The sequence below is a fragment of the Gymnogyps californianus genome, chromosome 5 (assembly GCF_018139145.2).
Source record: "Gymnogyps californianus isolate 813 chromosome 5, ASM1813914v2, whole genome shotgun sequence".
Classification (NCBI taxonomy): Eukaryota; Metazoa; Chordata; class Aves; order Accipitriformes; family Cathartidae; genus Gymnogyps; species Gymnogyps californianus.
Window position 1 is genome coordinate 4,136,933 of NC_059475.1, and position 12,724 is coordinate 4,149,656.

The 12,724-nt window shown below is 43.8% G+C and overlaps 1 protein-coding gene across 2 annotated transcripts; it reads left to right on the plus strand.

The window, feature by feature from the left end:
• The first annotated feature begins 814 nt into the window (after window positions 1-814).
• On the plus strand, window positions 815-12,326 carry DHCR7 (7-dehydrocholesterol reductase). Of its 2 annotated transcripts, none has more exons than XM_050897614.1 (8): window positions 815-870; window positions 5,813-5,916; window positions 6,808-7,030; window positions 7,766-7,856; window positions 8,517-8,730; window positions 9,203-9,407; window positions 10,316-10,447; window positions 11,043-12,326. In XM_050897614.1, the coding sequence occupies exons 2-8, from the start codon at window positions 5,819-5,821 to the stop codon at window positions 11,505-11,507; spliced, it is 1,428 nt and encodes a 475-aa protein (XP_050753571.1). In that variant the 5' UTR covers window positions 815-870; window positions 5,813-5,818; the 3' UTR covers window positions 11,508-12,326. The 2 variants fall into 2 exon arrangements, with proteins under 2 accessions (XP_050753571.1, XP_050753573.1); XM_050897616.1 differs by having other exon boundaries at window positions 829-884.
• Window positions 12,327-12,724: the final 398 nt, after the last annotated feature.

Sequence of the window (12,724 nt, forward strand, 5' to 3'; positions counted from 1 at the left end):
GGATAATGGGAACGCAGTCTTAGCCCTTTTTTTTAAGCCCTGCAGCTTTTAAGAGGTGTCCCTCAAAACAAGTTCAGAATGTGAGCACTGAAGGTAACGGGAGCAGGATCCAAAGTTTTGGGCGTTATTCACATTTCAGCATCATCGAGGCAGCTTCCAGGGTACAAACCCCAAAGCAGCAGGGCTCTTCAACCTCCTGCCTCGTGTCCCTCACGTATTTGGCTGCCGTGAGCCTCCTGACAGAGGGGATTGTAAGTTTATTCTGCCCTAAATTGTCTCCTTGGACGTCAGCTCCCTTTCTTTCAAAACCTTTGTTCTTTTTAGCGATCTTCCCCGCGCGGTGGCTGAACCAAGCCTTCCGAGGCCACCGCTGCCCGTAGCGTGCCTGCTTTATTGCAGGTTCTCAGGGGAATAGCCACGAACCACGTCCTCCCCTTGCAGTTAAAATCACTCCGTGCAAAACGCCCATGACCGTTACTTTCCAGGCTCAAGCCGACCTGCCTTAACTAGCGGTGCTCGCGGTTATCCCGCAGAGGCGGGACGGGACGGGATGCCGAGGTCGCCGCCGCTCCTGCCCCGCTCGCACCGAGACGGGTGCAGGGACCCCGCGCCCACCCCCTACCTTCGCCACGCCCACTCCGTCTCCTCAGCCCATGGGTTGAGCGCGCTCCACCAATGCGGTGGCGCCGAGCGGAGTGGAGCGCGGCGGGGATTGGTCAGAGCGGTGAGGCGGGGGCGGGGCGAAGAGACAGTGCCCTGAGGAGAGCCGGACTGTCCCCGGTACCGGCTGAGGTGTGCCGTGGGGTCGTTCCTGTGTGAGAGGGGCGCCGCTGTGGGCACTGAGCGGTACCGGACGGGCGGCCGGCACTGGTGAGTTGCCCCTGGTGAGTTGCCCCTGCGCCGTCTCCGGGTAGCGGGCAGCGTCCGCCGGACCGGCGAGCCCGCCCGTGCGCGGGGGGCTGGGGCTCGTGGGTGCGTACCTCATTGAGAGCCATGTTGGGCCTTGGCGAGGAGCAGGGTGGCGGAGGGGCGAAGCGGGGCTGGAAGGGAGCGTTTGCGGCGCCATCGGCTCGGTAAGTGCCCCCTGACTCCGGAGGCTGTTTTTACTTTGCGGCCCCCCCCCGCTCCCGATAATGCTCCCCAAGGTACCCGTGTCTCGCATGAGGGGCCTGGCGTACGGGAAGGTGCTGCCCTCCCTGCCTGCACGAGTCCGTTGAGCCCCTCCTGGACAGCCTGCTGGTCTGTTCCTTTCCTGTGTAAAACACGGGGCTCTGTGGAGTGTTGCATATTAGCTAGGGATTTTCCTTTAAAATACGTATTCATGAACAGGAGTCTGCCATATTTTTGTAGGACAAAATTTAAAAGTGTTTTTTTGCCACACCTACTTGATCAAGATTCTCTTCAGTAAGTCCAGAGCGTACTGATGAAAAGCATCAAACACGTGTTATTATTGCTTGAAAGGACTTTATGTGAACTTCACTCTGCGAACTGTACATTAGATATGTGGCTTATGCACCAAATGGGGAGAGCTTCTAAGTGAATTGTGTGGTTGGCATGATTATTCCTTTAACACAGTGTGAGCAGTAATGCAGTACTCCATCATTAAGGCCTGAAGTTTGGACTCAGACAAAGAGTGCATCTCTGGAGTTCTTTGTGCAGGTGATACTTGAATTGTGAATTTTGCTTCAGGCTCTTGTTAAGAAGCTAAGTGCCTTGGGTCTGCATGGCAAGGTTTTGGTAGCGGGGAGGGGCTACAGGGGTGGCTTCTGTGAGAAGCTGCTAGAAGCTTCCCTTATGTCTGATAGAGCCAGTGCCAGCCGGCTCCAAGATGGACCTGCTGCTGGCCAAGGCCGAGCCCATCAGCAACAGTGGTAGCGCCTCTGGGATAACAGATTTAAGAAGGAGAAAAAAAACCTGTGCACCTGCAGCCAGAGGGAGGAGTGAGAAGATGTGAGAGAAACAACTCCACAGACACCAAGGTCAGTGAAGAAGGAGGGGGAGGAGGTGCTCCAGGCGCCCCAGCAGAGATTCCCCTGCAGCCCGTGGGGAAGACCCTGGTGAGGCAGGCTGTCCCCCTGCAGCCCATGGAGGTCCACGGGGGAGCAGATATCCACCTGCAGCCCGTGGAGGACCCCACGCTGGAGCAGGGGGATGCCCGAAGGAGGCTGTGACCCCATGGGAAGCCCACACTGGAGCAGGCTCCTGGCAGGACCTGTGGCCCCGTGGAGAGAGGAGCCCAGGCTGGAGCAGGTTTGCTGGCAGGACTTGTGACCCCACGGGGGACCCACGCTGGAGCAGTCTGTTCCTGAAGGACTGCACCCCGTGGATGGGACCCACGCTGGAGCAGTTCATGAAGAACTGCAGCCTGTGGGAAGGACTCATGTTGGAGAAGTTCGTGGAGGACTGTCTCCCGTGGGAGGGACCCCATGCTGGAGCAGGGGAAGAGTGTGAGGAGTCCTCCCCCTAAGGAGGAAGGAGCGGCAGAGGCAGCGTGTGATGAACTGACCCAAACCCCCATTCCCCGTCCCCCTGCGCCGCTCGGAGAGGGGAGGAGGTAGAGAAAATCAGGAGTAAAGTTAAGCCCAGGAAGAAGGGAGGGCTGGGGGAAGGTGTTTTAAGATGGTGTTTTTATTTTCTCATCCTACTCTGATTTGATTGGCAATAAATTAAACTAATTTCCCCAAGTCAAGCCTGTTTTGCCTGTGACAGTAATTGCTGAGTGATGTCTCCCTGTCCTTATCTCGACCCACGAGCCTTTCGTTTTATTTTCTCTCCCCTGTCCAGTTGAGGAGGGGGAGTGATAAAGCGGCTTTGGTGGGCACCTGGCATCCAGCCAGGGTCAACCCACCACACTAAGTGTTTAGGAAAGCAATATTTGGAGCGTGTTTAGTGGGGTAACAGAAAGCTTGCATTTATAGAAATTCAAGTAGTTATTAACAGGAGTACGATTTCAGTGGGAGCCTTGATCCAGAAATGTTAGCATGTGTTAAGTGGCGTGGGAATAGTTCTGAACATCGAAGGTTGTTACTGCCAGCATAGCTGTCTGTTGAACTGGGATGTATCTGTTTAGGGGAATAGTCCTAAGCAGGAACTTGTTGTTTAAATTGCTCTGTAGAAAGGCAAAACTTGGTGGCAGTTGTTGGCCTTTAAATAGGGAGGGAAGCATGGATCCCATATGGAACCTATTTAATGCCAGCCTTTCTCATCTAGCCAGTTCCCAGGTTTAGTAATTGGATGATAATCCTGTTTCTGTGCTGGCTGTTAGGATTAATGATAAACTGTGGGTGGGTGGGTCTTGCCCAAAATCCCAGGCGTTGTCAGCTGCAGGCAGGCTTTTTATGAGTGCTCAGCAGACTGAGCAGAGTTTTCAAATCTAGTACGCTGAGCTCTGCAAAGTAGCTGGGCTACTTGGCTACTTAAGAGCCTAAAACAAAACTAAACACCATGAAAATTCTCAACCTAGGATTTCTTTTCTGGGTCTCTTAGAAAAGAGGCCCGCTTTCTCAGTAGGACTGACAAATCATGTGGAATCCTTGGAAATATTCATAATTTAACTGGGCAAGGTGCTGAGCAACCTGTTCTAAGTTGTCCTGGCTCTCAGCAGGGGCAAGTGAGGTTGGACTAAATGACGTCAAAAGTTTCATCTAACCTAAATGTTTCCAATTCTGATGATTCGTGAATAAGAGCCTTTCTATTTTGGTAAAATTCTTACTAGTATTTTAACTGTTCCTTGTAAGAATTTGCACTACTGTTGTAAAGCCAATAATGTAAATAACTGGAGTAAGCTCCTACACTCTAACCTTGATACAGTGAATCTCCTGTCGTACCTCTTCCTTCTTCTTGTATGTGATCAATAACCTCCTCTTGAGGTTGTTTCATTACTTGCTTTAGAAACCTTGTCATGAAAGTATTGATACCTGGAAAGATGTAGACTTCTGGCTCAAATCTAAGCCAGAAGTCTGACCGTATTTTAAAATGTCTCTGCTGAAAGATAGGGTGGTAGTTAGCACTTATGATAATTGAAATAGTAAATAACATAAACTTCCTGCCACCCATGTATCTTCTTGCATTCTTTGCTTAGGATTTCGGCCTAACCAGGTTGGCAAAGGGGAGCGATTAGACTTCTTTTCAGATCACTTCTGAAAATAAACACTTTTACTGAAATGTATTGTGGGGAGGAGATTTCTGCAGAGTAACGTACTACGTATTTTGAATCTGAGGGTGGCATGTTATCCCTGGGGCTGGACTGATCCTGTTTGAGATGTCCTTACTTTGGCACCTAGGCATCTTCCTTTTTCTTAATGTGTCGGGGAGCAGTGAGAGCCTGCCGCTCCCTAAGGGGCCAGGATCTGGGAGCTCAGGGGGGGACAGCACGGCTGCGGGCAGGGGCTTGCCTGTGAGTCCCATAGTACTTCTCTGAGGTGAGCAGGGCAGACGCAGAGATTATGGCCAGGTTCAACCAAGAGTCCAGATAATCAGGCAGGCTCATGGTGATGAGGCAGGTCAAACTGGAAAGTCAGTCCACAGGTCAGGGTCAGCTCCCCTGATTGCCAGGCAGGCAATAGATAGAGCCAGGCCAAGGCCAGGCAGGGAGCCATCAGCCCGGGTGTGGGGGTCAGTCAGGCCTGGTGAGGGGAACCAGAGTTGTACACAGACCCGGGGTGGCCAGGCGGGGCCATGGGGATGAGGACAGGCTGAGGCTGGGCCAGGACAGCAGCCTGTGGGTCAGGCCTGAGTCAGCAGGACCCATGGCCAGGCAGGGCAGGGCTCTGGTGGAGCTGGAGACTGGCACTCCTATGGCATCGCGAGGGCAGGGATTGATGGCCCTGGGATGGGCTGAAATGGGTATCCTGGCCCATGGGCAAGGTTGAGGAGGCCCTGGGCGAGGCTGGGCAGGGACAGTAAGGCCTGGTAGTGTCCTCTGTGCCCTGACAATGTGTTGTATTGTCATTTCTGCTTCAGTGGAAATAACTGCTAGTTTCTGTTTTGAGTTAAAACATCAAAGCGTGAAAAGATACAATGCTAACAACTGTTAGCAAATTTCCCCCTGAATGGAAAACTACAACACTCAACATGTGTTTGAGAGTCTGTATCTTCCCACGAGACAAAGTTCAGGAAAATACTTTTTTTTTTTTTTTTTTTTTTTTTTTTGATGGGGGATTACCAGATGTTCAGAGTATGGGATGGTGATCCTTAACAAAAGAAGTATTTGGGCAAAGCAAAAGAAAGCTATAATGCGTGTTCCACAGAGAGAATTAGGTGTTGCCTAGTAAGTCGTTCTCCATTCCCACTGATTTCTGATTTATATGGGATTATAAACTGTTTTCTTGTTTTCTTTGATGTAGCTAACATATATGGAGCAAGGGGTCTGGGGAAAAGCACATAATTTGCCAAGGTCCAGTACAGGTAATGTTACAACAGCAGCAATTTTGCTGATTAAGAAAGCAAATTAGTTACAGACCTTTATTTTCAGAGGTTTATAAGAATGTGGCAAAACATTTTTTTTCCCTTTGCATCTCACATGTATGTAATAAGCCATATATTATACAATATGGCTTGAAAGAGATTTCCAGTTAGCAGGAAGTTTAATGGATTACTTTGACATCAGTGTTTTGGTTATGTTTTGCTGAATATAAGATAATAAGGAATTGGGAAGGATTTTTTCCTTCCTACCCTCCTCCCCCAAATTTCTTGTTGTCAGAAGGCTAGATAATAGCTTTTAGTAACTTTTAATTGTGTTTCTCTTCTGTAGAGCCAAAAGAATTACTGAGAACCAGCTGGAGTAATACCACGAATATTTTCTTTCATATAGGACATCATGGCAGCCCATCAGGAGAGAAAAACTTCGGAAGAAAGAAAACACAAAAGCATCCAAAATGGTACTCGAACATCTCAAGTCCAGTGGGGAAGAGCATGGTGAGAGAAGCTGATGACCTAATTAGTCATTGTATTTCAAATTGGGTCATACTTTTATAGATGCTACATTCCTTTTAAACTTCGGTCTATTAATAACAGATTGTTGCATTGCCCTTCTGTTGAAAGCTCATGGATAATGAGCTGTAGTAATGGATGTCAAAGAAGAGTTCTTGAAGATTTTTGAGATAGAGAGCTTGCCAGATGGCTTGGGTTAAAACACAGTCCTCCTTGCAAAATGGGAGAACAAATCATAAAAATCAGTAAAGTTTGTAGTTCCTTCAAGGGCTGAACAAAATATTTCCTGAGATTTGGAGAACAGGCATACATCTGTGGTATTGCCAGCTGACATCTCCTGCTGTAGCAAGATTTATGACTCGTATTCCTGTTCTCAAAGAGTTGTGCAAATATTAGTGGAGTATTGTATTGCAGCTGGAAACAGCCATGGGTGTTTATATGGCTTGCCACTACAGACAGTGTGTGGTAGGGCAAGTTCAACGTCTGGCTGTCCAGGAGCTGTCTTTTCTGTGTTTCCAAGCTTTGCATAATATTTTTGTGATTCTGTTACCACTTCCAACTGAATACTCTGCCAGTTATACCCATGATTGTCATCAAAAACATGAAGGCTGTAATAATAATCTGCTTTGTGGAGGGGAGATATTATCTATTCTGTTGCTCTGATCAACTAGCATAGTTTTATAACAGTTTGTGCTAAAGTATGTAACATGCTAAGTTTTTTATAGCTATTTGACCCGAAGAAATGTATATGCCCTGAAAACATTTTCAGTTTTCATCCAGTTAGTCTAGAAGGTCCACTGAAAAAATTGCCTGACTGAATCAAATCACTGTTCTAACTGAAAGCTGGAAAACAAAATGCTCTGTTTTGGATTACAGGGAGGTGGACTGGTTTTCCTTGGCAAGCATCCTTTTCCTGCTCATATTTGCGCCACTTATCGTATATTACTTCATAATGTCCTGTGACCAGTACCAGTGCTCTCTGCTTGATCCACTCATTGACTTGCTCACGGGGAATAAACATCTGTCTGACATCTGGAACAAGACTCCTACACTGACCTATAGGGCTGCTGGCATCTATACCCTTTGGGTTGCTTTCCAGGTATATTATTGAGTTACGATCTAGATGTACTGGCTGTTTTTTTCAAACAGCTGTTTGTCCTTTTACAGGAAGGATAATGGAATGTCACACTGGCATTTAATCTCTGGTGTTTCTCACTTTCCATGGCTTTTTGGAATCCAAATGAAGCTTATGCACTTGAAAAATAATATGTAGGGAATATACACAAATAATCCTTGTGTGATATTCCTTGTGTGACATATTCCTTGATGTGGTTTTCAAGAAAAAGCAACTATACAACAACAATACCCATTTGTTTTAAATTAATACACAATAAATATATCATAAACTAACACTGCAGAAGGGGTGATATTTTCTATAGACAGACGGTATAAGAACATTGACGTATGAAATACAACTTACATTTGTAAAATATCTTCAAACTTACCAAACGACTCCAATTTTTTTCCAAATTGGAAAACAACTTACATATAACACAGTTTAACTTCAAAATAAAAGCATAAGGACCTGAATCTAGTTACCAACTGTCCTGCCTCCCCACCAAAAAAGGATGACAACCATACATGAAGTACATTGTTTAATAGCTTGGACGTACTACTACTCTAAAATCACAACAGCTAAATCTTGCCATATTTGCTTATCGAATATTGAATTGAAACTGCCATGTGTTATATTTGGTATGTGTATGAAAGGGATAGTGTGTTGGGGGGTTTTGTCTTGTCTGGTTTTGCTGTTAATATGTTCTCTCTCTTCTAGGTGTCTTTGTATGTGTTCATTCCTGACTTCTGCCATAAATTTCTGCCTGGATATGTAGGGGGTGTACAAGAAGGTGCTGTCACCCCTGCTGGTAAGTTCTTCCTTAGAATATATGCACACCATACAATCTTTTAAAATGATAGTATTTCTATACTTAAAATCTTAATAACCCATAGGTATCTGGAGGAAATGTGGACATAAATGCTTTCACCTTCCTCATATGTTTACTTCAAACAAAAATAAAAAGCAATCTACACCATCTTTTAGAATAAATTATAGAATTTCTATTTCTTGCTGTTAGTAAAACTGTTGATACACCAGCAATGGAAAAATATAGATTGATAATTTTGGTGCTTAAAATCGGCAGTGGACTATTGCTAGTATTTGACAATGCAGTTGCACCTGCTGAAGCTAAGTTAACCCACAAGATTTGAATGAAATGCGTGATGTGAACTAAGTGTGAGAAAGGCTAACTTATTACCTTCATCGATTTTAGAGGAGATTCTAAATTCACTGTTTTGTGAAGCGAGAGTGAAGAGAAAAAGTCAGCCTAAAAAGCCTGATGGTTACAGCAGAGTCTAATGAAACTTTCAGAAATGTGCCACAAGATATTTAATTGGGAGGGTGAGGAGAGTGAAGCCATTTCATGAGCACTTGATTGAGCTTCTATATATTGTACGCATAGCCGTACTAATAAAAAGCTGTATTAATGCAATGTCACTAACATTCAATTTTTTTCTTCATATTTTAGGTGTAGTGAATAAGTATGAAATCAATGGACTTCAGGCTTGGATCATTACCCATGTGCTTTGGTTTGCAAATGCCTATTACTTCCACTGCTTCTCACCCACCATCATTTTTGACAACTGGATTCCTCTCCTGTGGTGTGCCAATATCCTGGGATATGCAGTTTCCATGTTTGCCATGATTAAAGGCTACTTTTTCCCTACCAATGCCAAAGACTGGTATGTGATTTTTCATAATGAGAGAATACTAGGTAATTGGACATATAAACTGAATGCTGCACAGAATAATAATGACAGAGTATATTTTACTGGCACAGATAGATACGCCAATATATGACTGTGGTTCTTTGCTTTGTTAGCACCATCCTCTGTGTTTCATGCTAGATGTCATGTGACTGGCAGCCTCAGTGTCACAGATAGATCCATCCTATTTGTGACAAATAAGGAAGGTTATCGTTAGACTGTTGAAAAGTGTTACCAAGAATAAACTAGGGTACCTCTGAAGCTAAAATTTATCTCTACTAATGTAATGCTTTGGTTGGGTCAATTTGTGTTATCTTGCGTAACATTATATGGTTTTATGATTTTTTTATTATCATTACCTCAAGTGAATCTGAAATGTGTAGTCAGAATAGTAATTACCTGTATTTGTGTATAACTGTGTACACTTCTAATTTTTTATGCTTTCTAGCAAATTCACTGGCAACTTCTTTTACGACTACATGATGGGGATTGAATTTAACCCTCGAATAGGGAAGTGGTTTGATTTCAAGCTATTCTTCAATGGGCGCCCTGGTATTGTAGCCTGGACTCTAATTAACCTTTCCTATGCTGCTAAACAACAGGAGCTGTATGGTCAAGTAACTAACTCCATGATCCTTGTCAACGTCCTTCAGGTAAACTCAGAGGAGGAAAATAAGAAACCAATTTGGAAATATACTAGTATTAAAGTAGAAAAAACTCCTTGCATTGAAATTGAACTTATACAGTTTTTCCTGGCCTGAACAACCTCATTCAGTGATGATGCACTGGGACTTGCTTCTTTGGACACTTGTATTCATTCAGAGTGCCACTGTAAATACTCTGCTGTATTCATTCAGAGTGCCACCAGTGGCATGGTCATGTCTGCACCAGCAGATTTCAGTGTAAAATTAAATTAAGAAATACTTTTCTGACCCTATGTTCTAGAAACAGGCATAGCCTGATCTTGAATCCAAAGAGAACAATGACAAATTCCATGGCTTTAGTTGGAGCAAGAGGGGGCAGGTTTTTTTCCTGAGGGCAGCACTGCACCTAACTTCTTTGTGGGTGAGACATGCAGAACTACGGATGTCTTCACACCTAAGAATAGCCAGTCACGTGCTGTGCTTTCCACTGCAAAGACCCCAAAGTAATAAGTACAGGTAATAGTTTGGATTTATTCATTGATATGTGTAAGTGGAAGCCCACTCAATAGAAGCTCTATTCCCCTTCTCTGTAAGCATAGGACTCCTTAAGCTGAAGAGAGGTAGGGGTAGTCAAATGTGAGTACACTTCCTAAGTGTATGGTCTTAAGTAGCACACTTGCCTTTGTCATCTTGGTTAATATTGCTTTGCATTACTTAGTATTGCTTTATCTGTCTAGATGGAGTACATCTGTGTGATATGTTCCTTTTAATACCCTGTTTTTGAGGTGTTAATATAAAAACACACGTCAGTTTTGAGATCTTATCACAAGACAGCACAGAAAGATTAGGCTGATGCTGTTAAACAGGATAACTGGTGACAGTGCTCTGTTATTAATGTGAAACTATTTCTGTTTCAGGGTATTTATGTTTTGGACTTCTTTTGGAATGAAGCCTGGTATTTGAAAACCATTGATATCTGCCATGATCATTTTGGATGGTATTTGGGCTGGGGAGACTGTGTTTGGTTGCCTTACCTCTACACTTTGCAGGTAAAAATGTGGTACAATACGTGTTTGGGCTAAAAGGAAAGAAACTTTCCCGAAACATTCTCTCCAGCGGTTTGATTTGTATCTTAAATTGTTTCTAGACAGTTTGAACATAGAGTAACCATTACAAGATCCTTTGTAACGATTCACTTGTAGGAAGGCTTACTGTCCCTGCATGGAACTGACATCTTTTCCTCTCCTCCCCTTCTTTTGTGCCCTTTTCTGTCACTGTCTACTGTGTCTGTATATTTTTCTAAATCCTTTCAGTCCCTTTTTGTACTCCTGCATCTTGAGCGTTTTTTGGTGGGTGGTGGTTGGTTTGTTTGGGTTTTTTTTTCCTGTCCTGGTTTGTTTGCATCCTTGCAACTTCTCTCTTCTTGCTCCACCTAAGAAATGCAATTTTGGAGATAGAGAGGGAGAAAGAAAATGTAGGATGCAGAGTTTTCTGAAAAATTTCCATGGTTTTACTGGTAGGGTGGATTTTCCTGTTCTTTCTACTCATCTGTTCAGGGTCACTGTAGGTCAAGGAATTAGTCTGGCATCCTGAGCATATATTTAGAGTAAATTGCTACTTGTCTCTTTTTTTTCTGCTCCCCAGGGTTTGTATTTGGTTTACCACCCTGTCCAGCTGTGCACAGCTAATGCCATAGGGATCTTGATGTTGGGCTTGATCGGCTATTACATCTTCAGAATGACCAACCACCAGAAGGACCTCTTCCGTCGTACAAATGGCAACTGCAAGATATGGGGGAAGAAACCAGAGTATATTGAGTGCTCCTACATGTCTGTGGATGGGACCAAGTACTACAGCAAACTGATGACCTCAGGATTCTGGGGGTGGGCACGCCATTTTAACTACACAGGAGATTTGTTGGGCTCCCTGGCCTATTGCCTGACTTGTGGGTTTGAACACATCTTGCCTTACTTCTACATTGTTTATATGACTATTCTGCTAACCCACCGCTGCATTAGGGATGAACACCGTTGTTTCAGCAAATACGGGAAGGACTGGAAACGCTACACTGCTGCAGTGCCTTACCGGCTCATACCAGGAATATTTTAAGGCTAACAGAATCCAGGGGAAAGAAAAAAGAAACTACTTTTGGAGGGGCAGAGAGTTTATCCACGTAGTTAAACTAACAAAAACACTTTGTGAAGGACACTCATACAGTTCTGAAGGAGAAAAGGTGGCTGGCCAATAATACTTGCTGTACTGAAGGAACATGCAGGCAGTCTATATTTAAAGTAAATGAAATGAGGCACTGAAATGGCCTGGTTGTTTAGAAGACTCTCTTAGCTGGAACTTTTTTTCCCCTCTCAAAATTAACTTGCAATTGAAGAGAAGTTGCATGTATTGAGACTCCTGAAATCTCCCAAAGATGGGAGGAAGCCTTACCCTTCAGAGTAGCAGGGTTCTGGAACCAGTTTCCAGTGACTTAGGAGAGGAGGAAAATAATTGTGTGATCTCTTTATGAAAGAAATTGTATGACCTGGTTGCTTGTGACAGTCATAACCTACAGTCAGTAACTCCCCAAAGGAGGTTTTATTGTTTGTTGCTTTTCAAGAGGTTAACTGGGGAACCTGATCCTAAAGTGGTGTGTGGGAAGACTTTTATAATGTGATACAAATATTTGTGAAAGCTGGTATAAATTAGTATAGTTCAAAAGTTACATTAGTTGACAGCACCTGAGAATATGGTGCATGACCAACTGGGTATTATTTTGATACTGAAACCAAACTTGCTTTGTGAAGATACTGAGCATACATTGATTTCTTTAGTGTGGATAGAAAACTTTGTTCTCTACCATTTGTATAAAATCTTATTTGTAAAAATTTAAGAAATAAATACTTGGTTTCAAGATGAGTAAAAAAAATACTGTGAATTTTCCGTTCGGCTATTTGTTTTCTTGTTACGTAGTTATCTTTCAAAGTTACTGGATTCAAAAGGAGCTCTTCAAAGAGTGTAATTCCAAGAGCTGGTTCAAGAATGCATAAAGGAGAAACAAATAAAAAGAAAGAGGGATCATAGTATTAACCATGCATCTTGTAATGAGCTTGGTAGTTATGTTCAAGCTAAAAGACTCAGTATTTTTTTATTTTTACACATACATATACAGTTAGTTTTTGCAGTAAGTAGATAACTGTGTAAACTGGTTTCTTGTAGGAGCTGCCACATGCACTGATCTTCATGACAGATTTGAATGAGGTGTGTTGGTGAGTACATCTTTTGGTTTTGTTGCTGTACTCCCTGAAAGGATGGTTTTGGCAAGAGAAAAAGGT